General features: G+C 38.7%; 1 protein-coding gene across 3 annotated transcripts in view; it reads left to right on the top strand.

The window, feature by feature from the left end:
• Positions 1-26,896, top strand: part of UXS1 (UDP-glucuronate decarboxylase 1) — a 98,604-nt gene that overhangs the window by 16,572 nt on the left and 55,136 nt on the right. The window contains exons 2-6 of one of the 3 annotated variants that reach the window (XM_067563610.1): positions 4,701-4,728; positions 8,477-8,525; positions 10,523-10,566; positions 14,567-14,627; positions 24,781-24,961. In XM_067563610.1, coding sequence (XP_067419711.1) covers positions 4,701-4,728; positions 8,477-8,525; positions 10,523-10,566; positions 14,567-14,627; positions 24,781-24,961 — 363 coding nt within the window. Of the gene's footprint in view, positions 1-4,700; positions 4,729-8,473; positions 8,526-10,522; positions 10,567-14,566; positions 14,628-24,780; positions 24,962-26,896 lie in introns of those variants that run through there. The other 2 variants (XM_067563608.1, XM_067563611.1) reach the window with 2 other exon arrangements.

Raw genomic sequence — 26,896 nt, 5'->3', positions numbered from 1 at the left:
CGGGGTCTGCTAAGGGGAAAAAAGTTCCGGGAACCAGTGCACGGTGGCGTGCACTCACCTATATTGGAATGGATATGAGCAACACATCTCGAAGAACAACAGTTACTGGTCAGTAACCCTGTTTTGCTTTTTGACCAGCTCATGTATGTGTGTGTCCTGTGAGATGTCATGACACTTGGCAACCCTGGATTTTCATTTTTAATGCAATATATAACATTTACCACTAACCTCAAATGAAGAGATTCTTTTTGACCTGAAGTGATCTTTGATTGTCACAAAGAAAACTGTATCTTTTACTGGAGGTTGTGAACAGCACTTGAAAAAGGGCATATACACAGTAAAGTCCTCACGGAGAATGTGAATGTACAGTTTCTTTTTTATTTCTAACAACAAATTAACTTCTTTTAGGAAAATGAACTGTCCTCACAAGTTATAAATAGGATTCAGCCATTTTTATTCATGTAGAATTCAGCCCTTTATTTGGTGTTATGCAGATTTCATACCAAAGGGGTATATGTACGTAGTTTTTTCCTTATGAAAAGCATGTGGGGTTGGGAAGGAATGTGCAGAGTGAATTCATCTTGCTCACTGTGTAGTCTGAAGATCTGATTTTTTTTCAAAGTCAATCATTTAGAATAAGGGCATGAATAAGATGCCAAATTGTGAATTAGTTTCAAGCATATGGAATTAACGGCTAAGAATCTGTTTAAAAGAGTAATAGCCCAGAGTTCAGGCTTTCAGAAAGTAAGGAGATAAATAGACATAGTTGACCATAGTGTACCATTCCACTGGCATTAGGGTCCAGTCACTGTACTATTTCCCATTGTGAAAAGTGTGTGTGTAAATATTTAATTGTTCATCTTGGGGCAAAAAAAGCTCTCTACTGTAAGATCAAGTCTCGTAAATTCAGCTGGGGCATCTCTTCTGGGTTTAGCTGTGAACTTTCCTGGGAGCGACCAAGAAGTCAGCTACAACTTTTGTTCTGCTCAGTTGACCTCCTGTATGAACTGGCTCGTTCTAGTTTCAACTGCCATGCGGGAACAGGTTAAGAGGCTTTGTCAGACTGATTCCTCTAACACTGAATCCTCCCCACATGCCAACCAGCTGTTTTTAACGTCTAGCCTTCTCCTGTCACTCCTTCTTCTTTTGGGGGGATGGAGGGCAGGAAAGAGAGATCATTATTAGATTTCATATTCAGTTCAGATTTTGTGGGCTTTCGTTTTGCTAGTTCTAGAAGGCTATATGCCCATAGAACATGGGGCATGTGGTGATCTCAGTGTACCTTCTAAGATATTGGAATGAGTCTGTTAGGTCTCTCTCTTGCCCCATCCTACTTCCAAACCAGGAATCATCTAGTTCAGCTGTTGTGCAGTCTGGTAGTTCTGTGTTGTGGGAACTGTATCAAAGGCCACATTTGAACTGAATGAGAGTTCTAATGAGCACATGTCTAAATATTCATTGGTGTATTTGTTTGGTCGTACTATCATCAGATCTGAGTTGTATAAACACATCTGCCAACACACCTTCCAGCTGCCAAAACTTTCCAGCATCCCCTTTTTCTCAGGACCAAATGCCTTAATAGAACCCTACTAGAGTCCAAAAAAACCCTTTTCAACAGTTGTTTGCTTAAATGCAAAACCTCCCCTGCAAACCCTTAATAGCAAGACAATGTCCAGTTAAGGGAATCTTCAGTAACCTAGTTTAACTGCTGAACATTATGCTAATCCATTTCACAGAGCTCCACAAGAAGCTCCCTCATACGAATAAAGAAATTCAATATGCACAAAAAACCCTTTAACTTGCGCTATAATGCAAAACCTCAACTCCCACCTCAGTAGCATTGAGGCATGTACTGCATGCAGATGTACGTTGACTAAAGAGAATACTTTATAAATGGGAAAACACGAGGTCAGAGTTAAGCTTCTGTGTTGGGGCAAGTTCAAAGAATTTTGTGATTGTTTCTCTGTGTGCAAGGGAGATTGTTGTGGTGTAACTCAATGCAACCTTAAGTGTGGAGTTGCTACTATGTCTCCATAAGTGTGGCTTTTAAAAAAAATTTCAAATATGAATTTTAGAAACGTTGTCAAACTTTTAATAAAAAGCCATTTATCAGCACGGTGTATTTTGGGGAGAGAAAAGTGGAGTTGTTTGAAGTTACGTGCTGAGTGCTCACTCTTTCTGTTTGTTCTGGGCACTAAGGATATATTTACACTGAAATAAAAGACCTACTGCACAGCTGCAGAGTGGCCCAGGTCAGCTGACTCAGGCTGGAGCCCAGGTTCGAATGTCTTCACAGCAATTTTACAGCCCTGCAGCCCAAGACCTGTGAACCTGAGTCAACTGACCTGGGCCGACTGTGGGTGTTTAATTGCTATGTAGATGTACCCTCAGTGCACAGTCCTACCTCTAGATCAGTTGTCATGCAGCATTTTTACATGGCATCATTTTAAAAGTCAGTTTCTCACCCTGTGGCTCCAGTGAATACTTCTTTGCAGAAGGGAAGTGAAGAGCTTGGCATTTCCCCTGTAGCTGACCACCTTCCCCATCAACCCACCCCAGTTTCTCTCTGCCATTTGAAAACAAATTGATCATTTATATAGGGCATTTTCCTGATCTGTAGGATCCTATTATAAGTGAACTTCAACATCGTGTGGCTCAAAATTTTATGAAATTTCTCTCTGCAGCCTGCCTGGTTCTGGCTGTTGTCTTCACTGCAAAACACACACACGATAGCTAGCTGTAAAATTTCAGTGGAGATCAGATACAAGTGTAGTTAGGAGGGGCTTACTGTGGACTTGACTATCTCCCACTTGAGGTCTACCTCAATATAGCTAGCTAGTCAAAGTAAAAACTAACATGCCTTTTCACAGCTAACTCACTATGGACTCTTAGTGATATCAATGTAAAAATGTACCTATTCTTTCAATGAAGACACGGCCTCTCTTCCCTATTCTTTTTAGAGTTTTGTGATGCCTTTGATTGTGGCACCACTGAAAGTCCTGAGATTTTGGAAGTAGTCTCTCCTTCAAGATCATTCATGATGCTTTGCCAACCTTTTCTCTGACTCTCTCTCTTACTTTTACTCTCCCCCAGTTCCGTTCCGCTGCAGATAATACCAGTCATGATACTCCCTTCATTTCCTTTCCCACACCTCTTCTGTGCAGTTATCCATGCTGATCCCATACCCAAAATGCCTTCCTGGAGCTTATTTGGTAGTCCATCACGTTGTCCTAATTTAAACCCGCCCTCCCCTAAAAAGCTCACTTCTGTGGTATTTCTTACAAAAAGAGGGTTCACTTGTTTCCCCCCTCCGTAATACATAAACAGAGCCTCAAGGGGTGCACACACAACTGCGTTATTGTATGGCACTAATCCTCCTTCAGCCTTTCTTCCCCTCCTCCACAGCCTGTTTTATTTTGTCTTCACCTGTGGGTCACTGTGGAAGGCCTTAAAGTCTTGTAAATGTTGTTGTAATGTCTGTCTTCAATATATCTCTGTAAAGCATCCATCACACACTTGGGTCCTGTAAACAAACAAACTAATAGTCCTGAGGAATTACATACAAGCCTGAGGCTAGGTTGTTATACTGAGTGTCCTTTATTTGGCAGACTAGTTCATTAACCACCACTCTGGAACTAAAGCAGCCTACAGGCAATTGAGATCGCTGCAGAAACTTTTTGTACTCAACATATGTTAATACCATAACTCAACAAGACACCCCCCACCCCAAGAATGAAGGAATTTGTGTGCTTATCCTGAGGCTTGTTGTGCAAGGTCTTCTGGAGAGACTTAGACTTTATTAGATTCTGTGTATTGCTTATTAGGCAACTCTCACTTTATGTTCAGGGGTCCCACTTAAGCATTTTGCAGTAATGCCAATCATCTCAAAGAACCTAAAATCGTCTAGTGCTTAGGGCAATCTTCTTAATATTTGAGGGATTTCTCTTCTGACAGTTCTTTCTAGTCAAAAGTATTAAGAAAATACAAGAGCCTGACACTCTTATTATAATTACATAAGCACTGAACAGGTTCAAAAAAACCAATGTAAACAGTGAATAGTGAATAGTTTCACCAGACTGGTATTCCATATCTCTGTATCTCACTGGAGAAAAGGAAAAGCTGACATCTGTTCACTGTACTGCATTGTATTGTGACTTATTCACTGCATTCCACCCAGCTCTGCTGGCTGGGATCTATAGGATCCCTTTCTTGCTCACTGCATGTTATCTTATTTTTTTAATGAATAAAGCATTATATCATATACACGTTGACAAATCATAATTCGGTGACTGCTGATACACAACATACAGTAGAGTGAACTGTATGGGGTTGGTATATAGAAGAGAAGTATTTTAGTTGGTCAGTCTTTCAGATGTGTATCTCTTCGGAGTATTTCAATCTGATATATTGCATGCGCTTTGTTTATTTGACACAAATGATTCAAAGTTCTTTCCTGTTATGGCACAGGAGAGCCTCGTCTAACTTCATCAGTTTTTTCCGACTCATACAAAGGGAGGTTTCTAATCTCTTGGCATATATAAAGTGACTTGCTTTTAGAATAGATAAATTTAGTGTAGATTTAATGAAGTCTAATTTTGTTTTTAAATTTCTTCCTATGAGGATGACATAAACATTGAGAAATAAGTAATAGTTTGTTGTTAAATGGCACTATAACGTGTTCTCTTTCTCTCTTTTTTTAGCTGTATGGGGCAACTTTATCAACATGAGGTAATATATTATTTTGTACCAGTATCTTTATCTGAAACAAGGTTATTTGCGTTACTATCCCATTATGCAGCAATAAGATGAAATCAGAAAAGCAGCTCACAAAGTTGTTGAAATGTCAGCTCTCAACAATGGTAGGTGTAGGATCCATTTCTGTAATAAAAAAGGCTTCAACATTGGAGAAATATCGTAGGGCCGTGGATGTCCTCACTTGTAGGGGACAAGAAATGCTGAGTTTCCTCCTCATTCCAGTGGAGTGGAAGGACATTCCAGGACAACCAGCAAAAGGTTTGCACCTTCTTAAACCCTTAAGAGATGCCTGAATTGCGGAGTTAGATGAGCTACTGCCCCAATCCACCTTCTGTCCACACAAGAAAAAACCGCTATCCCAGGCTTGAGGGTGCTTTAAGACTAAGCTACCAGGCATGTCTGAGGCTATAGACTTGAGCTTACTGTTTTGTTTTAGCCCAAGCTGACAACCCACCTGTTTTGCAGTGGGACTGCAGGCTAGTCAAGTCTGGGTGCTGTTAGTCCTCCAGTGCCATCCCACAGTTCCACCAGAGCTATACTTCCTGGTCTGCCTTCTCCATTTTACTGAATTATAAGTAATCTACATTGCTTCAGCATTTTAACCCCATGTTTGCCTGCTCCATTTCTGCTGCATTTTCCACAGCATTTGAACAGAGATGCTATCCAAGTAAGTGCGGTATGAAGCGATTTGAGGTTTGCCAGTTGAATTCCTTAATGACTTTCTCATTAAAAGTTCTTGCTCTCAAAAACTGCTTGCTTATGCCTTCAGAGCTGTCTGTATTAATAATGCTCCTCTTGGAAGTTATTTACGTGGAGTATTGTTCTCGTATCACTGCCTCAGACAGCAGCTCCGTGCTGTGGGGTTGGAGAGGAAGAGTGCCCCCTGTGAATGAATTCATAGAGTGGCCCAGTGTAATGGACCATTAAGAATAATTAGGGAGGTCACCAGAAATCCATCCCAACTGAGTGGCTAGTACAGCACGATTGTGGACACAGCTGCACTGCTCTGATTCAGGTAGGCTTTATGGTGGGGATGCTCCATCTGGGCTAACTCTGCAGTGAAGACATATCCTCAGATGTGTGGAAGATTCATGCTTCTGCTGCCTTGAAATGGGGATGGTTTGCTGTGTGGTGAAACAACCCAAGGAAACTAATTTGGATTGGGAAAGCATAAACTTATGTGGGAATATCCCCATGGAGTTGTAAGGGAAGGGAAATTAATCTTTAGAAGAGAAACCATGAACATAGCGTCGCTTCATAGAAGTGGAGGGCTCAGACATGGCCTCTGTAACTAGATTTGTATGTTAAGGGGGCAAAAACTCACTTAAAATAAAGCTGCAGTTTGCCTACGCTCAAACCTACAGCATGTGAGTACACTACTATAGATGTGACTTCTGAGATTACTTGAAGAACCTTTTAGTATGTTGTGTTTTCTATTAAGTTTTTCCTTCATCACTTAAAACACAAGAAAAGGTTCTCTGTTCCACCAGTGAATGTTCAAAGTTGTGTATGTTGTCTATTTTCAGGAAAATATCTAATACAATAATTATTGTGAATTACTCAGTGTTACTCCTGAATAATATTCTAATGTTGCAGTGTTAACTGATGATCAGTTTTTGCTGCTGCTGCTACAGTAAGTGGCTGTCTTTTGTGAAAAGCGTCTTTACAGCCTGACTGATTCTACTCATGGACCAATACTGCATTCCTTCTTGAGACAAAACTATTCAAGTCAATGGCTGTTTTGCCTGAGTAAGGCATGCTGTACTGACTTTTTTTTTTTTTTTGTAGAATGGTGTGAGGGGAATTGTTGATCTGATTTCCAACACTGTGGCATATGTGTGCCTAGTTAACAAAGGGCCTTCTGTTTCTCTAAGTGTAATGATTGCAGGTACCAAGTGAAGGAGCGCTGTTTTGCTTGAAAGAACTCCATTTTGCATTGGCTGCCCATGAAACCTCTAGTATGCAAAAACTTAATACTGTAAATCATGTTGAATAGTTCCATAAAATGTCTGAAATGAAAATTAAGTTGAAACAAGCACTCATGCAAACTTAAGTAAAATCACGTAGGCTTGGTCTACACTGGCAAATTATGTCAGTATAACTACGTTGCTCAGGGGTATGTAAAATCCATAATGGAGTATGTACGCCAACAGGAGAAGCCCTTCCATTGGCTTAAGCAGCGGCTTCACTGAAGCGCTACAGGGGTGCAGCTGCAGCCTTTTAAGAATAGGCAAGCCCTCAGACTAGATAGCCAGAACAATCTATATGCTAAGTTTGTAGAAGTGACTTGCTCAAAAAAAGAACATCACTAATCTCTTGAGATGTTGCATACAGTTAAACACTTAAGTTAGATTACAATGAAACCTGTACAAGAGACTTGCTATATTCAGCAACCTCCTGTCTTAAGAGGCCACCCTGAAGTATCCCTAAATATATTGGTATGGCTCCACTTTTACTAAACAACCTTTAAGTATGTTTTTGCCTGTAGAGTGGTTATTTAAAACCGCTTCAGTGTGCTTTTTTGCTTTAAAAAAAATTCAAAGCTGCATTAAATTTTTATTAATTTAAAAAGTTCAAAGCCAAAGATAGAAATACCAGTCCCTGTTTAAGTCCCATTGATATGTTGATTGGCCTTGCCATCTGTGTGGACTGCTATTTTAAGGAGAGGGGCCTCTGTCTGATGCCAAATATGACTGAAGGAATTAACTTTCCTATTATGGAGCACTGGAAATCTGCTTCAGTTGTGTGTTGTTTTGTAAACTTAAGTTTTATTTTAACAATGATGATTTAACCAAAAATATTTATAATTGTAGAACGTGGCTCTCATCATCCAGTGAAAAATTCCAGTGCTTTCTAATGGGTATTCTAATTCTTTGTCTTTCTTTGCATCAGCAAATATTTAAGACAAACACAGTGTATACTTTAGAAAATATCTGTGTAAAAATGACACCTTCCTACTCTATTGATATGGTTTTTGTGTGTATTTAGAGTCAGATCTAATTGCTCCATTGACAAAAATAAGTGTTTTACACCTGCTAGCCTCTTTAGAGTCAACACAGATGAAAGAATGAGCTGGATTCTACAGTTCCTTGTTCTACAGAACTGTTTACTATGTTCCAGTCAATTACACTTTTGCATCACCCCACTAAAGGCAGTGGAATTTGTCAGGTTCAGCTAAAGGTATAATTTGGTCTGTAGAATCTTTATTACAGGTGGGAAGTAAAGAACCCAGTTTAACTCTCTGATCCTAGATTGAATTTGCAAATTTAGCAGTTGGAGAAAATATATTTTATTTATACCTTTGATATATAGTCATTGGGACAATAAATATGGGCCCTCCAAGCCATTTTAGTCACTTTTCCTAGTAGAATTCCATTACAAAAGTACTTTTTGGGGAGTTGACTTACCCTGTAATGGGATGAATAGCTAGATTATCTTTGTATATTGTATTGAATTTTTAATATAATGTGAAATCTATCATGTTGATCAATACTGGTAACTTTGGGCCTGACCTAAAGCCCATTAAAGTTAATGGAAAGGCTCCACTTGACTTCAGTAAGCATAGGATCAGGCTATGTGGTGGTCATTTGCACTGTTTTTGTGCATCTCTAGAGAATGCATTCTGCAGTCATAAATTTTTAAAGGAAATTTAAAAAAAAATTAAGAACATATTGGAAATGTAGTTTAGTTGATCTGCTTCATGGCTCTTTTTCTCCAGCAGGTCTATCCAAGACAACGGGGATCAGAAAGTTGAAAGTAAGATAGAGGAGGTTAGTTTATTAGGTGGTTAATATTCTTTATTGCTTTTTGATTTTTTAATTAATTTTCTTTCTAAATAGAATATTTTACCTTCTTTATTACTCTCCCACTAATATAATCCTCAACATTAGATCTCATGCCTGTACTGTTCTTCATTATAGTGGACCCATACAGTTTCCAGCACTAATCAAATACTTCCCTCTGTTTTCCCTAAACCTCTCTCAGAAGATTATAACTCCAAAGATCCAATCCTGTTTGCCACAGTGTCTTCCTAACTATCCCAGTCCTGCTGGGAATTGAGCCTTTGTTACCAAGCTTAGGACTGCTGTACTAACTCCTTTCTCTGTCACCCCTCCAAAAAGTTAAGTGTATTTAACTGTTAACAGGCATTTACTATTTTAAAATTTCCACATATGTGCATTGCTTTGTTCTTAACTCTTGACCAGATTAACTAACCAGTTATATTTTTAGCAGTGAAATACTAAGTTGATGAGCACAACAGAAAAACGTAAATGAACTGTACTAGGTTTCCAGTGCAATGATGGCAAAAAATGAAAGTTTAGCTAGCATATATGGATAGTGTTCTATGACTGACTTCATTTTGAGGTGAGGAGATGAACAGTATATGTGATTTACCAGATTTATCGTATTTCAAGAGAACTGTATACCAACTGTTACTTTGAACATGATTTGAAAGCTATTAAAATCACTTGAAGTGACTTCATTATGCATTGGAACAGGCTCTTAACTAATGTCTTACATGTGTCTTTGTCATTTTGATATGATTGCAATAGGTTTTTTGGACTTGGAAATGCTCTTTAACTTTTTTTTTTAAAAAAAATAAGATTTACAAATTTCAGTGACTACCCAATATGCAAAAGTTACAGTAAAATTCCTGAGAAATAAAAGTTCTTTGGCACTTGCTGAAACTACCTAGTCCCTAATTATGCCACCTGTATTCATATTATGTAATACCTTCCTCCATTGGAATCAACTGCTGTTGTAGTACTACTCAGTGTGAGTTACTGAATTAATGAGCGTAAATTATAGTGCAAAGGGGGAAATAACACAAATGTGCAGTTTATTTCAGTTCCTGGAGTCTTTCAGTTATCAAAATCTAATCTGTCGGTATTTTTTAAAATAAGTAAATCCAGTGTGGTGTTAAAGTGCACTGTGTTGCTGCTGATACTATTTCAGGTGATCCTCTGAAGAGATGTCATCAATTTATATTTGGTCCCAAATTTAAATTTTGTAAAAAGCTTTTTATAAAAAAAAAAATGTTCAGATGTCATCTCCCTTGTTTGACATTCAAACCTGTCATTACATGATAAAGAATATGGAAGTGAAGCTGATTTCATTTCTTTGTCATTGTCCAAACTGACAGAAATGCAGAGAGTTAAAGAGCATAGATTTTAGTAGGTAAAATGCATTTTTAAATTTCTTTCCCTTTAATAATCCAGAGTGGTGTTAACAGCCCAGCTAAATAAATGTATTTAGAACTTGATTTTTTTTAATGTGGCGTTGTCTCTTTAAAACTGAGGCCCTGGCAACTTTTAGCCATTAAAGGCAATTTTCACAAGACCTAGAGGTATTAGTCCTGGTGTGATGGCTATGTTTTAGTATGTGTAATTATATTGTCTGCCTAAACTTCCCCTGCAATTTAAGTTGAATATTTCATGTGTTGTCCTAAACTATTGTTTACTGTTGCTACATACTTTTTAAACAGCTGCTCTGCATGTGCTGCATGTCAGTGGTAGGTGAAGTAATTTCTTGTATTTATAGCAGATTTTTCTTTTTTTGTAAAATGCTTTGGGATCCATTGGCACAAAAGACTATATATGTAAGTTGTTCTGAACTTGGTGTCTTAAATGAATTTATTTAGATGAGATGTAAGATTGCCACCCCTATTTTTACTCTTATTATAATTGTCTGTGTAGGCATTGTTTCTTTTTCTGAGATGTAAATTCTTGTAGCTTGCTTTAAAGAATTACCTTTATTCCTATTTTAGGCTGTTGCACCCCTAAGAGAGAAAATCAGAGACCTGGAAAAAAGGTACGTCTGTTCTTTTGTGCTTGGGGTTCAGTCAGCAGAGCTATGTTTTGTTTTGTGCTGAATGAGTCTCAAGGACTTGGGTAGATGCACACGACTATTATGTGCTCAATAACATTGGAGTCTCCTGTTTCTTAGTAAATACTGAAACCTAGTCTACACTAGAATCGCTACAGCGGTGCAGCTGTACTGATGTAGCTGCGCTGCTATAGCACAGCTAGTGCAGATGCTCTATGCCGATGGGAGAGGGCTCTCCCTTTGGCATAATTACTCCACCTCCCCAAGCATCAGTAGTCATGTCAGTGGGAGAACTTCTCCCACCAGCATAGTGCTGTTCACACCGATGCTTAGGTCGGTGTAATTTGTCACTCTGGGGTGACTTCTTCACACACCTAAGCGGCATAAATTATACTGAAGTAAGCGCTAGTGTGTAGAAGCCATGAGACTCTGATTTTCCAAACACTTACATATGTTCAGCTGTCTGCATTGGGAGTGATCCCTTGGAAATTAACGGGACTTCTTGTTTGTAAAGTTAAGCTCGTATGTAGGGATTTGCGGGAATAAGGCCTGATAGTACACTTGGGCAGCACTCTGAGCACAGATTAACTGCCTGTATGAAAAGCCCTAATGTAAAGGTGGTTTTTTTTGGCCTTAGACAATTAAAAATACCCAAAAATAAAACCTGCTATCAGATCTATGCTATTTAACTCAAGAAGGGTTCAGTTAAATAAAAACATGAAGAACTAAAAGATGAAATGCTCACTCTTGATGTAGGAAGGCTTTCAGCATTATCAGTATGGATGTACAGCTCTTCCCATTTAAGAACTCAGGGCTGCTAACTGTCCCCATGCCATGTTTTGAACCCATGTCATATCCTACAAGCTGCGCAGTGCCTGTAAACACTTGAGTGTACCTGACATGCTGGCTGTCACCAGGCCTTTCCTATGATGAAGAGTGAAACTGGGTTCTGCTTCTGGAATTGAGCATGCCTAATGTCTGCACAGCTTCCAGGATGCTGCACGCTTTCTCTTGAGTGCAAATGATACTGTGCTGAAATACAGATGTCAAGTTGTATTTTACAACTGACTTCCAGATTTACTGTCCTGCCACTTACAATTTTTGTTAAGAATATGTGACCCTTATTTACTAAATCCTAATATGAGCACTGAGGTGACTGATCAGATGGGGTGACCTTGTTGGCAACATGCAGACATTGACTACACATTGCCATCAGTAGCAACAGTACCTGCTACTACCATTTTTATTAAACTGTAATCGTGAATTAATGGTTTAAAAAAAGTCCTATATGTTCTCTCTTGTCTTCAACTGATTGTTTTGAAACAAAGAACAGTAGAACCCATTTATCCAAACCTTCGTTATCCGGCTCTCTCTCTTAACCAAACCGCCAGTGCGCACAAAAAAATATGGGAAATTGACAACACTGTTTGCCCATTCTCCTATCTGAATTTTTCATTATCTGATTATCGGGTTCCAGTTAGAGCTGATAAACAGGGTTCCACTGTATTTGTTTCATTTTTAACAGTAGCTGAAGTGTTTCTTAGTGTTTTTTTATCTACTTGAGTTGAGCTGCTGTTTGTTCTGTCCTTCATGGGTGCTTGATCAGTATTAATTTTTAGTTATGTCAGATTAAGATTTAATTCTTTTTGCATCAGAGCCAATAGGTTATTTTGTCTTTGGTGAGGATGCACATGTCTGACTTTGCATTTGGAGTATGTGTTCAGTATATTGTTAATGGATTATATTTCAGGTGTCACTTGTGTGCTTGCCATTGAGGGGGAAAATCTTACATGTACCCCTCTCTCCACATACCTCATTTTGGTATCATGAAATCACAAGAGATGGGTCTGACTCTCCACTCTTGTGTCTGTGCAGTTATTCACATGCATGCAAAGCAAGTGCAAAATGCTACCTCTGGTGATTTCTGATCTGGTAGCGTTTTACACTCACTATAAATGGATATAAAGAGTCACACAAGCACCCTCTGAGTCTGTAGCTGTTAGAGGATTGAGGCTGATAAACAGTGGGCTTTTAAAGCTTATTCTTTGCTACTGGTTTTATGGGTGTTGTGTGGAGTGAAAAGCACTTATCTCATACAATTCAAAGGCAATTCATCCTCATGCTTCTGGGGAGGAGGAAATGAAGGCCTTCTTTAATATTTAGCCCTTGAGAAACCTTTGTTAATTTATTTGGAGTGAAGTTTCAGAGCGCATGTCAGTAACTTAAAGGTGAAAAGCATTACCACAGTGGTGTAGTTATCAAAAACAATAATTAGAAACTAGGAAGTTTAGAGTTAAATTTTAAAAGAGCCAATTAATTCAAAGCATGAAAATGTCCAGTTAAAGCATACAGACAACCAGAACTGTGTTCCCTTTAGTGACCTGATGCTAAGCACATGGTGACATCCTTCTGGTCAGGGAAGGGATGGAATCTATTATTTTACCCACCTCCTCCCCTGTTTGGGTCAAAGAAGTTTTGTTACCATTAGAGAACACCTTGATGGTGAGGTATTTGTGCGCGAAGGGTCTGCAACCAACCTCCCTGCATGGAACATTTGAGGGTTCTGCTGCTGCCTGTTTCCACACAGGATGCTGTAGATAATATCACGCGCTCTCTGAGGGTGAAGGGTTGAAAATGCCATTCAAGTAAATCAGCATCTGTGCTCTGCGTATTTGAAATCTCCATTGAGACAAGGCTGTGGGTGAGAGAGAGATGAGTCCTGATGTTTCAGACCCAAGGGCATGGAGTCAATCCAGTAGCATTCTGTTTGTGAACAAATGAAAAAGTAATCTGTCATGGAGAACTCTTGGCATATCTGCAGTTCTGTTCAATCCACTGACTCACTTCACCCACAAGTTGCAGCATGCAAAGTAACTGAAGAGGAAGGGTGATGATTATTTGAGTTACCTCTTACGATATTTACTTAAGAATGACCTGAGCTACTGAAGTATTGGCAAGACTAAAATGCTGCTTAATTGAAACTCAACACAACCTTACCTGATGCTGCCATAATACAACACACAAGCAAGTTAAGAAAATGATTGAGATGTGATAGCTCTGTGTCCATGATGCATTATGCTCCTGATCATCAATTGTGAGCTCACTATTTTCAGGACTAATAGTTTTGGAGAATTTGAGAAACCATGGCAAATGTTTTTTATTTTACTCTCAGCCACACACCACCAGGAACTCTTTACTTTTGTATTTATGGAGGAACAGTGCAAAAAATGGCATGTGAAATGGTACTACACCACCCACCAAAGCATTTCCAGTTTTCCGAACCATCGCTGGGACAAAATCTTAACTCTCACATTATGTATTCTGTGTAGGGCTGTACTAGTTTAAAATAAAAATTTCCTTGACTTTCTGGTTTTAAATTTTAAATAAGTGAAACGTAAAGGAAAAGCGTGAGAGATTGAGGGTGCTGAGTAGTTAACAGAACTTTTTTTTTCCCTTCTCTCAAGTGCTTTTCGTGAGTTTGAATTAAAAACAAAAATTCTAAACCAACCATCTAAAAATATTTCCCTCTCATCAGTTGTTCTGGTTTCAATCTCCTATGATGTCATAATTAGCATCAATTCTCCAGCTGTCCATAGACACAGATCCTGAAGTTTTTAATGCAAAATCAAGCAAGAAAAGAAATACTTAAAAAAAAAAAAAAAAAAAAAGTCTGTGCATCATAAAGTAGAAAATAAGGGGGCACAGGTTTTTTATTTATAACTCAGAATTCAGTCATCTTTACCTTATTTTTGCTAAATGCAGAACGATTTCTTGTGACTGCTCAGTTTTTTTCTTTAGGAAAATGATAGCAATTTGAAAGCAACTTTACCACAAAGTTAAAAATCGAACTAAACGTACTGTTTGCAGAATTGGTTAATTTTTGTGACAAATTTCACAAAGTAGATACATGAAGGAAAAATTATCGTCAACCCACCTAAATAAATCTTAACTTAGTTTTTCTTCTTCCTGTTTTGAAATTCTGTAGTTTCACCCAGAAATATCCACCAGTGAAATTTCTATCGGAAAAGGACCGTAAAAGAATTTTGGTAAGTCAGTATTTCATCAGGGCTCATGCTTTGGAAATAAGAGGCATTAGTTTAGAATTATGTGAAATTTAATTAGAGTCACGGGATTAATTAAAAGAAACCAGGAATTGTTGTGCACCTTGGTATGTGCTACACAGGTTCAGGAGCAACTACTCATTCCATTCACTCTGTAGTGGCGGTGTGCTCAGACAAAGCATGTGGATAATAGGCTTGGGCTCTGGATTTGTGGTGTGACTCACTAATTGAGCTTCTGTTGTCAGCCTACAATTTATCTTACAACTACATTGGCTCTAATGTGCAGTTTTGTCTATGTTCCTAGCTGGTGGAAATTTGCTGGCATTGGGATCCTTCTGAAGAGGGACAGTTGTTTAAAAAGTGCAAAGTGTTGGAGAAACCTGTCTGAGGCTTGGAGAGACCCTACCTGGAGTCAGATTTCGAGCTGTCCCATGGTCCCTTTTGCGCAGACATGAGACAGACAAATATAACAATAGAGGAACACCTCAGGCTCAGGGAACCTGTGTGTCTCGGAGATCCTGTAGAGAGTGTAGAGAACATTTTAGGGTGCATCACAGGAAGAAGGAGGCATGTTGTGACAAGACATTCTGATGCTCCAGGGAATCTATGCTGCTGCAATGGCCCATCAATGCCATTGAGACAGAGTGGAGGTTGGTACTGTCTTTAGATTCTTCTGTTCCCTGTGCTGGCCCTTGCTGTGGTGCAATGATGAATGATTTGGCTGTGGATTCTAAGAAGGTGTACATAAGAATATAAAAACATAATAGCCATACTGGGCTAGACCAATGTCCATCTAGCCCAGTATCTCTGTCTTCCAAGAGTGGCCAATGCCAAGTGCCTTTAGAGGAAATTAATAGAATAGTTAATCATCAATGATCCTTCCCATCGGCCATTCCCAGCCTCTGGCAAACAGCAATCCCTGCCCATCCTGGCTAATAACCATTATAGACCTATCCTCCTGAACTTACCTAGGTGGTGTTTTTTTTTTTTTTTTTTTTTTTTTTTTTTTTTTTGGAACCCTGTTATAGTCTTGGCCTTCACAACATCCTCTGGCAAGGAGTTCCATAGGTTGACTGTGCGTTGGGTGAAGCAATACTTCCTTTTCTTCGTTTTAAACCTGCTGCCTATTAATTTCCTTTGGTGACCCCTAGTTTTTGTGTTAGAAGGAGGAGTAAATTACACTTATTTACTTTCTCCACACCAGTCAAGGTTTTATAGACCTCCGTCATATCCCTCCCTTAGTCGTCCCTTTTCCAAGCTGAAAAGTCCCAGTCTTATTAATCTCTCCTCATATGGAAGCCTTTCCATACCCCTAATAATTTTAGTTGCCCTTTTCTATACCTTTTCCAATTCTAATATATCTATTTTTGAGATGGGGTGACCAACAGTATTCAAGATGTGGGAGAATCATGGATTTATAAAGAGGCAATATAATATTTTCTGTCTTATTATCTATCCCTTTCCTAATGATTCCCAACATTGTTAGCTTTTTTTGGCTGCCACTGCACATTGAGTGGATGTTTTCAGAGAACAATCCACAATGACTCCAAGATCTCTTTCTTGACCGGTTACAGCCAATTTAGACCCCATCATTTTATATGTATAGTTGGAATTATGTTTTCCAATGTGCATTACTTATAGAACATATAAATTCTGTGTCATGTGCAAATGTGTTGGCCACATTTTTGCCACTCTGGTAGCGAGTGGGGAGTAGTTCAGATCCCTATTTAGTGCTCTTATGCTTAACTTGTCTAATGTTCTCTTTGATCTCAACTCCTTGCCATTTAGGAAATTCAGTGGAATGAAAGCAAAAGGCTTGTTTTCTCTTTTAAAATGAAGTTCCCACGGCATGGGTAATGGCATACATAGGAACACAAATTCTTCTGATTCTCCCTTCAATATTATGCAAGTTTAATTAAGAAATGAACAATAGTTAAGCAAAGTGGGTGTGATAGATGTTGCAGTATTTTTCCTGTCATATTTTTCAAGATGCCCAATATAACATATCAAATTAAGAAGCAGTTTGATAGGCAGACTAAAATTGTCTCCCTAGCAGTCTTTGTCATATTCTGAGATTACTAAACCGTTGATTCCAATTTAAATATTGGAGCAAGAATAACTGCTAGGTAATCCACTTCAGAGAACTTGTAGTGCTTATTTTTACATATTCAGAAAACACTGTAATATCATTCAGGGTCTAGAGTTCTCATTTTTTGTTTTTAAAAATGAATCTCCATTTTGTAGTTTAGCTCTGTAATAACCTGAAGAGAAGCCTATGCAAAGAAAAGGGCCATTGGTCATAAACCAGTACCTTTTGACAATTGTCTATCTGCAGTTGAGAAAGATTTGAGGGCTGTATTAAGAAAGCCTGATCCAAAGCTCAGTAAAGTCAATGGAATGGCTACAGTTGTCTTCCGACTGCTTTGGATCAGGCCGCTAGAGACTGACTTGACTGTGGACAGAATGGTCAAGGCCTGCAGTACTTGTCTTTAGATCTTTGTAACCAAATCTGCCAGCATGAGTGCATTGCTAAGATTGCAGCCTTATTGCAAACATCTCTTCCAACTGTTGTTAAACTGGCCCTGTGTACTCTGCACCAAATGAGATTTCAGTTCTGTATCAAGGTCTTTGGATTCTGGCACATTCTGGTACACAAACCTGGGAATTCCGTAGCTGCTTCATTTCAGTTTTTAAAAAGCGTTTTTTAAAGAATTAGGTGCAAATACAACCAGTAAAGTACCACTTGTTTATTTTGACAATAAATAATTTGTATTCTACACTGTCCTTACATTTTCACTTCTCAAGTGTTTGGATAATGCAATAGCTGCACAATGGAAATTGTCAGCAACTAAGATGGAAATGTAGGGATCACTTGAGGCTTTTGGCCCTGTCAGAGAGCGATAGAGGCCATTTGAAATTGTGGATAGCACTCTAGTGGGATGGTTCTGCTAAGTAATCAGTGGTGTAAGAGCTAACAAGGACATTCAAAATTTCATCTTCAAATTTGAGTCCATGCCCCATTGACATGGAAGGGGGGGGAGTTAGCAGTTGTCCGAGCTATTGTTTCAGAGTGATTGCAGACTCAGATATCCGTGCACCAGTTTACACTTGGTTCCATCTTCACAGTTACAAGGGCTAGAAATTAGGGCTGTCAATTAATTGCAGTTAATGCATGCAATTAACGCAAAACAAATTAACTAGATTAAAAAATTACGATTAATCACAGTTTTAAGTGTGCTGTTAAACAATAATAAAGTACTAATTGAAATTTATTTATTATAAATATTTTTGGATGTTTTTCTACAACTTCAAATATATTTCAGTTACAACTCAGATTACGAAGTGTGAGCACTGTACTTTGTTATTTTTCATTACAAATACTTGCAGTGTAAAAAAGATAAACAAAAGTAATGGTATTTTTCAATACACCTCATATACTAGTTCAGCCAATTGGTAAGACAAGACAATTGGTAAACAAGTTTGTTTACATTTATGGGAGATAACACTGCCCTCTTCTTATTTAGAATGTCACCTGAAAGTGAGAACAGTTGTTTGCTTGGTACTGTTGTAGCTGGAGTTGCAAAGTATTTATGTGCCAGATATGCTAAACATTTATATGCCCCTTCATGCTTAGATTCATAAATTCTAAAGCTTTACATTTTGTTTTTGAGTGCAGTTGTTTATAAAAAAAACAAACAAACAAAAAAAACCCCTCTACATTTGTAAGTTGCACTTTCATGATAGAGATTGCACTAAAGTACTCCTATGAGGTGAAGTGAAAAATATTTTTTGTTCCTCTTTTTTACAGTGCAGATATTTGTAATAAAAATAATATAAAGTGGGCACAATACATTTTGTATTCTGTGTTGTAATTGAAATCAATATACTTAAAAATGTAGAAAAACATCCAAAAATATGTATAATAAATTTAAATTGGTATTCTATTATTGTTCAACAGTGCGATTAAAACTGTGGTTAATTGCAACTATTTTAATCTCATGATTGATTGCAATTATTTTTTTTAATGGTTTGGCAGCCCTACTAGAAATAACTTTTGCTTCAAGCAAAATCTTAATTTCTAGAGAATACTTCTTTGACAAGGATTAAATTCAGCACATTCTGAAGCTACAGAATACCCATTATAAGTTTTTATGGTACATAAACAGCATTCATTAAAACCAGTAACATTAAAAAAAAGAATTAACAGGGCCTGATACTGTCTGGTCCTCTGACGTCATGGCAAAACTCTCATTAGTTTCAGTCAGAGTGGGATTGGGCTCAGATTCTTGGAATGTAAGAAGCCATGCTGTATGTTTGTCACTTACACGTGGGACCCATAATGCCACTTATTAAGGTTGCCCAATACTTCCTGTTGGAAGATCCTATTTTCAGTTACTAGTAACTTTAGCCCAAATAGTTAGAATTTGATGAATTTTTCCATGCTGTCTGCCTGAGGCTGAATTTTTTTCTTCAGAAAATTTTCAGCCAGAATGGTTGTCTTTTCTGAGAAGAAGGCTAGAGGGGAAAAAAAAATTAAAAAAAAATTCTGGCAACCTTTTATTTGAGACGTTACATTATAACTTTGTAGCGGAGAGTGAGTGAAATTTGGCCTCTGTGTTGGGGATGTGTTGTTTGGCCGTCTCTGTGAAAATCTGATCGAACTTGCCCAAGTTATAAGCCTTTGAAAAATCAGGTTACACATAGGGACTTACTAAATTGTAGCAGCTACATTTCCTAAAGATTCCGTCTGCAGTGGGTATGCTCCAGTGTGTAAATGAGCAGGACGTTTCCGAAATTGCAGATCTGGGCTGCTGTGAGCAATGCTGGGTCCAGGTCCAGACGCTTGAACTGAGAGCAGGGAATCTGTCTCTTCTGTGCTCGGTGTTGTTCTGCTGGGCACAGGCAGCATGAATGAGAAGGTGTCTGGTTTCAATTCAGAGTGGACAAAAGCCTGACCTGCCAGGATGTTGGAGGATGGAGTGATTTGGGAGAAGGATCCTAAGAAAACAGGAAACTGGTGCTGGCTTGGCAAGGAGACGGGGGTTGAGAACCAGTGGGGGCTGGAGAAAGAAAGTGAGGAGGGAAGAGAGACAGATCAGGCAAGGAGCCAGGGTGTGTGTGAGGGGAGTGGGGGGCACTAGGATTGGCTGGACAAAAACTGGGGCAAGGAGCCAGGGTAGGAGGTGGGACACTGAGATTGGATGAGGAGCCCAGGAAGTCAGATGGGGTCTAGGAGCCAGTGGAGACTGGGAATATGGATGGGGGGAGTGACTAGAGGGCTTGGAGGGGCAGAGAATGATCAGCTGAAAAGAAAAGGGGAAGAAATTGGGACTGGCTGGGCAAGGAGATGGGACAAGGAGGTTGTGGGGAATTTGATGGAATTTGTAATCTGGAGGGGTAGGATTAGGACTTGCTTGGCAAAGCGACTGGGATGAGAAGCCTGAGGAGTGGTGGTTGGGAGACTAGGTGAAGAGAATAGGACTGGGACAAGAAGCTTGTGGGGGTTGGGAAAGAGGAGAATAGGGACAAGTTGGAGGGGATTGGGTAGAAGAGTCATGGCTGGGGGAGAATGGCAGAGAAGAGTCTGCCAACTAGAGCATAATCCTCTCTACAGCTGGAATGTAATACGAGATCCGGAGTCTCACCATTTCTCTTCTGTTAGCAAATATCTGGGTATGTCTCATCCCCAAAGTATGTCTCATCCCCTGATAGTTTTGGCTCACATAGAGGGTGACAACCTACTACTATATCAGTACTCCATTAGCTCAAGTGGCAGAAGGCTGTATGTTGGATTTCCAGGTTTCAACCCTGTTGATGAGGGTGTCTGATACCATATGATGCAATTGGTTTTTCCACTTTGCTTTTTCATTACAAAACTGAACAAAAAAGTCTACATTAAAAGAGCATTAAGGTTGCAAAGTCAAGCACTCAAAAATTAGTAAATGCCAAAATTAAGGTTGCTTGTACAACCATAATTTTGCCCCTCCTGGGGCATATGCATTATAATGCAGGCCTTAATTACATGACAACATGCTATTTTTTCTCAGGACCCCTTTCTCATTCAGTGCACACACTGGACACACACAGCTAGAGGATACTGTTGACTTTAATCTCTGTCTCTGTTTCCCATCCCTAAAATGGGGATAATACCAGCATCTTATCTCATGGAGGTGCTTTGAAAATTAATTCATTAATGTTTGTGCAGTACTCAGATACTAGAGTGATGAGCATCTTAGGAAAGCCTGTAAAGAAAGTAATAATTTTGTCTTCAGAGCAGGGTTTGAAGATTCTGTAGTAAATAAGGCATGGAGCCACACATTGAGGAGAAACAAATGAGCACTTCTGTGCATGGAATGAGGCAGAGGTCCTTTGAAAAAATTAGATTCTCATAATCTGTATGCACAGTGGGGCTGACATGAGACCAAACAGGCATTTCCCAGTTTGTGGGATTTTTGCAACCTTAATTTTTAATGTAGCTTTTGTGTGTGCTGCTGTGTCAGCAGTTCAGGCTGTCGTGCGTGGGCTTTTTAGATGCAGTCTTTAAACACTGGATAACAGAATAACTAAGAAAATTCATTGGATGTTTGGTTAATATACCTGGAAATAGATTGATTCAGTTCTGGTTTAAAGTAGATAGAGTAGTGCCTTTCTCTTTCATCTTATAGGAGAAATAGCTGTCTATCTTGTATGCACATAGCAGATGAAATCACTGAAAGGAAAACCCAAGTGAAAGAGCTGAGCTCTGCAATCACTTTTGAGTGTTGTGAGGTCTGTGGTCATTTGTGGGAGTAAATTCTGTAATATAGGTCCAGCTCCTGTGAAAGTCAGATCTCTTACACTCATGAGCCTCTCCTGTTGTCTGAGTGTTGTATTCTGCTTGTAGAAGATAACTATCAAGAAAGGTCGTGGTCCCAGGGGAAGAAGTGCTCTTTCAAGCTGTTGAGTCAATATACAGAGGGCTTTGGGTATCAGACCACAGCTCTTAAACTAAGTATTGAATTTAATGGGGAGTAAGTGTAGAAAGAAAAGCAAGGAGGTGAGGTGTTCACAGTGACCTTGTGCCAAGCAGTTGGGTTGCTGCATATTACCTGTATTCTGGAGTCTGCTCTTGTTCCCAATTTGTTTCTGGATGCAATTCAAGGTGGTGTTTTACCTAAGAAGTCCTGTATGGTTTGGTTCCTGGGTACCTTAGAGGCAGCCTTTCTGCTCCTACTCTTGCCCAGCAGTTGAGCATACTCAAGATGACAGCTCCTAATTGTGTCCATTTTAGGACTAGATTATTCTCAGTGGAGGGTTCCTCAATTCAAGTTAATTTCCTCTACCACTCTAGTCCAACGGAGCCCAAGTCTATTAAGCTCCATACCTTGCTGCTAGGCCTATCTGTTTACTCACGCTTTTATTGAGCAGATGGCTTCTTTCTTTGATGGAAATTTTCTTAATATGCTTGATGATATCAATTTAGGATCAGTATTGTGTGTTCTCCAAATCTTTTATGATTTACCTATGAAATTATTAAATGAAAAAATAATTTAATTTCCATATGGGATATTAGATGTCCTGATTCTGACTGAAAGCACAAGATATGACTGCAACCAGCAGGAAATGACCCTGCATGGCAAATACACAAACATCCAAGTGTTTTGGATAAAGAGGAATTATACAGTGTTTTTAAATGCATTTTATAACACTATGAAAATAAGTAAATGTATTCTACCCATAGGGTGCTAGTGTATCTCCTCAAGCTCTAGGTGTCTGATCTGCAGCTTTGAAGTGAAAATTGTTGATCTGCAATATAATGAATTTGGGGTCTGTTGTGATTTGCAAGCAGCTGTGTTTTGAAATGAATAGTGTCCACCGTGACTTTATGAATTACTGTGATTGCCAGAAAATTATATATAGACAATTTGGGTGCTAAAATCATCCTTTCTTTCCTTTTGATGTAACCTGAAGTGAATGAAAATAACATTACGTTAATTCAATAATTGTTTACTTTACTGGGGAAATTCAGCTCCTTTTCCAAATAATTTTTCATCTAATCTTTACAGAAGCTATAAATTCATCAAGATAATGTAGATTTATCATAAAATCCCTTGGTAACATTTCAAGATGACTAAAAATTTTTAAAAACAAAAATTGGGTTTGTGCCCTATTTTGCTTGCTTATGGTGTAAAAATGAGACTAAACCCTTGCCTGTTTTTTCAAAATTTTGTTTTTTTGCTTATACCTAAGAAATATCAGGAATTTTGAGTCAAGCCTCCTCTGGATCCTAGAATTGGTGCCAGGGGTTTATTGCACCTTAGTCAAAGGAGGTGAGTTTGTGGAGTCTTCCATGGAAACAGATTTTGTCCCACATATTGCAGGAGGGCAAGACAGCTGGAATGTGACTTAACTAGACTGCAGTTTCATAATGCATCTGGAAACTATCTGGCAATAACTCATTCCGTGCAGGTCATCCTTTTTTTGTTATTTATTCTACCTGGAGGAGGGCTGCTGTCAGTCCCTGTACCATTGCTAGGACCCTACTACTTTGTCTTTGCTGTACTTGACAACTAGAAGCGCTAGCCCCATTCTCTACCTTCTTTCGCAGATGCCTGTTCCTAATTTGCCTCTGGTTCCAGTTTATCTGAGAACTGGCTCCCTTATTGAATGATTACCTGCACTGGGCACCTGCCCCATAGAAGTCAGACCTGTAGTCCAGAATTTCTAATGTGAAGTGAAACAGGTGTGGGAAAATGGGAGGGGAACTTTCAGGCCTTTTATAGAAGAAAATAGGAGTAGAAACAATGATTTTTTCCTTTGTAGGTCACCTGCCAGGCATAAGTTTGCGTGGCACAGTCTTTTATTTAATTCACAGTTTGGGAAAAATGAATTCAGGGAATTAAGATGGTGTTTGGGAAAAATGAATATTTTGACATTTATTAACCAAAAGTAAGAGGATTTCAGTAATCTAATATCTATGATCCTACCAGTGAAATTTTATCAAATTGTCACATTATCCAGTAGTTGGATTATTTCTTGATAATAACAACAAATCCTTTCACTGTGTAGTTTTCAGGGCATTTGTAATCCTTGAAGTGCACTGATGATACAGTAATAGTTAGATCACCTTGTTAAATCTGATCTTGATAATAAAATCGCATAATAGTACATTGCATATGAGTGTCATGGGGGATCAGGTCAATTTACTCTGACTGTCTTTGGCAGTGGCCACCTTCTATTTCCTTATACATTCATGAATACTGCTTATGAAGCCTAGAGAAAATAACTGCTTCCACTGACATGTCCCTTTGAACACGTCACACATCATGGAATTTAAACCTCTTTGTTGAAGCAATCATACAATGATTATTTTCAGTGATTCACTGCTCCTTAAGGGTGAGCTGCAAAAGTTAAAAATGGGCTTTTTGTACTTTTTAGCATTTTATGAAAAATGTGTGAAAGTTAACTTCTAAAGGTTTTTTCTTATTTCTTTAAAATAGAATTTCAGCGTTTGTCTGTCCGATAACTCTATGGATGATAGAACAAATAGTAAGATTGACATATAAGCTAAAAACTGAGCAATACAGTGGGAAAGAGATATAAGTGTTTGGAGCTTGTTTCTTTTTAACTTTCTCACACTTAACAGCGATATGGAAGAAAAGAGGTCTTTAAAGATTCCCTCACTCCTTTGAATAAGATGAGAGCACTTACAATATTTATTTGACACCCCCAATCCTCTGAAGTCCTCCGTCAAAACCAGAGGACCACACTTAATTGTAGTAATACCAGGACCGTGTTTTTCTTTCTCTCTCTCGCTTTTTTTGCTGCTTTCCAGTGCACGAAGGGCACAAGCCCAATTTAAAGGGGGGGAGAGGGGGAAGGGCAGGAAGGGAAGAAAGAAATTGAAACCTCTGATATTCTTCAAAATGGTCTTTGTTGAACTTTTTCAAACCAGGTGAAGTATTTCTCTTGAAATTTTATGTTACTTAAATATTGGGCCTGAAATTTAAAAAACAAGTGAATTTGAAATGGAAATGGAGTTGTCCCCCCCTGTAGTAAGCAAAGTTTTGAAAGTGTTTTTCTGTCTTCATGTTTGTGGACTTTGTCTGGTGTTTCTGTAAAAAGAAAAAAAAAATTCATATCAACTGTCCTAACGCAGATAACTGGAGGAGCAGGGTTTGTGGGTTCTCATCTTACTGACAAACTAATGATGGATGGCCATGAGGTTACAGTTGTGGACAACTTCTTTACGGGCAGGAAAAGAAATGTGGAACATTGGATTGGCCATGAGAACTTTGAACTGATTAATCATGATGTCGTAGAGCCCCTGTACATTGAAGGTGAGTACCCTGCTTAAACATTGTTATGCTTTGATATCTGCACTTAATCACATTTTCTCAGCAGGGGTGTATTTAGAAATTGAATTTATAAGCAATTTTGTGGCTTATCTTATTCGTGGTCCTCCCTGCTCTCTCAACCTAGTGGTCATGATCCCCTGAGGGGTCACAGAGAGGTTCAGAGAGGTAGACACATTGTGAATGCCCTCTTTCTTCCTGACTAGATGGGAGGGGAATTCCAAAACATTTTTTGTCACATAACATGAGATACTGGGTCATTCCAAGGGTGTGTCTAGCCCAGCATCCTGTCTTTCAGCAGTGACCAATGTCAGATGCTTCATAGGGAATGAACAAAAAGGCAATTATCAAGTGACCCTGTCATCTCATCCCAGCTTTTGGCGGTCACAGATTTAGGGACACCCAGGGCATGGTGTTGCATTCCTGACCATCTTGTCTACTAGCCATTGATGGATCAACCCTCTATGAACTTACCTATTTCTTTTTTGAGCCCAGTTATATTTTGTTGTACCATGAGGTCATGGTATGGCAAAGGTGGAGAGTCCCTGTTCTGCCATATGCACACTTCCTAATCATTTTCTTTACAACCCCCTCTGAAGTCAGGGACATGTCATTGAATCCCCCACGTATCCAGAAAACCCCTACTCTTGTTATAAAAAGTGTAAGTAATCCTATACCTAAATTACCATAAGCAGCAGAAAATTGTTCTGTGTTGTAAAAAAACTATTGTCTTAGTTAGTTACAGGACATTGCACAAGTTGTATGTGTTGTTATAGACTTCCTTTGGAATAAAGCAGTATGTGGTAAGGTGGTGAAAATTTTATTTTAGCCACAGTGAAGTTTTTTCATTCCTTTTTTAAAAAAAATTGCAGCTATATTTTAGTTATATGTTTAAAAGAAGAATATAGTGGAGGCCTCGTTGGCTTACTTTTGCTGTTTTTCTAATGGATGGAACTTTGCAGAAAAATCTCTTGTAAATGCATCTTCTTAGCTAGCCTTGTGATGGGCTTCTGACTGTTTCAAAGCATGTTGTGCTGAAATAGTTCTGCAAGTGCACACATTCTCTGTTCTGACAATACATCAATTAGTGTCTGCTGTTTTACTTCAGCTAGTGCTTCTACTGAAGGATAATGGGACTAGGATCTGATTAATTGGATCTGTGTTCACTGCAAGTACTAGTAGCGTGCGTATATCTCAATGTATGTCTTGACTCTTGTCAGCTTTCCTTATCTCTTCCCCCAGTATTACCTTTATTCTAACTAATTATACTTGGTATATTTTCACAGGCATAGCAATTTTCATAAAACTGTGTCCAAATTACTAAGCACTAATGAATGGAATACTGAAAAGCTTCTGGGAACTCCTATGCTGCGCATAATTAAGACATCAGCCAGCAGTTTAATGCATTTTAATGTGATATTCAGTGGGCAGTTTACCAGATCTGTTTTCCTTTTCTCCAATCCCATCAGTTCAGACAGGCAAAGTAAAATTTTTAAGAAAAGATTCCCCTTGTTTGGTTTTGAGTTTGTTTATGACACACCTAGAATGTGATAGAGGATAATTTTTTTTAAAAATCCCTGCCCTGAAGAGTTTACTATCAACTTTAGATGTGACACAGTAAGTGTAAGTAATAAAAACTAGGTGGTGAGGTGAAGCCAGAAAAAAGTTACTGTAGTAAGGTCGCATGGCTTTTTTGTCTTGGTGAAGAGAGAGATGGACGGATGTTCCATGCATAGGGAGCAGCCATTTATTTGCTACCTTCCAGAAACTAGACCATTTTTAGAATGTTTAACATGATACCTTTTCTGTCATATAACAGTTATTTAATAAGGAGACTTAATTCCTTATCTAGACAGGATATATTCTTGATTGCATTTGATTTTGAATTTAGTCCTGACGGGGGGGGGGGGGGTGTGTGTG

Source organism: Emydura macquarii, unplaced genomic scaffold (genome assembly GCF_026122565.2).
Source record: "Emydura macquarii macquarii isolate MOO-44397 ecotype Brisbane River unplaced genomic scaffold, CSIRO-AGI_Emac_v2 contig_2531, whole genome shotgun sequence".
NCBI classification, from domain to species: domain Eukaryota; kingdom Metazoa; phylum Chordata; order Testudines; family Chelidae; genus Emydura; species Emydura macquarii.
Note: the sequence above shows the minus strand (reverse complement) of the source record. Positions and strands in the feature narration are given on the sequence as shown.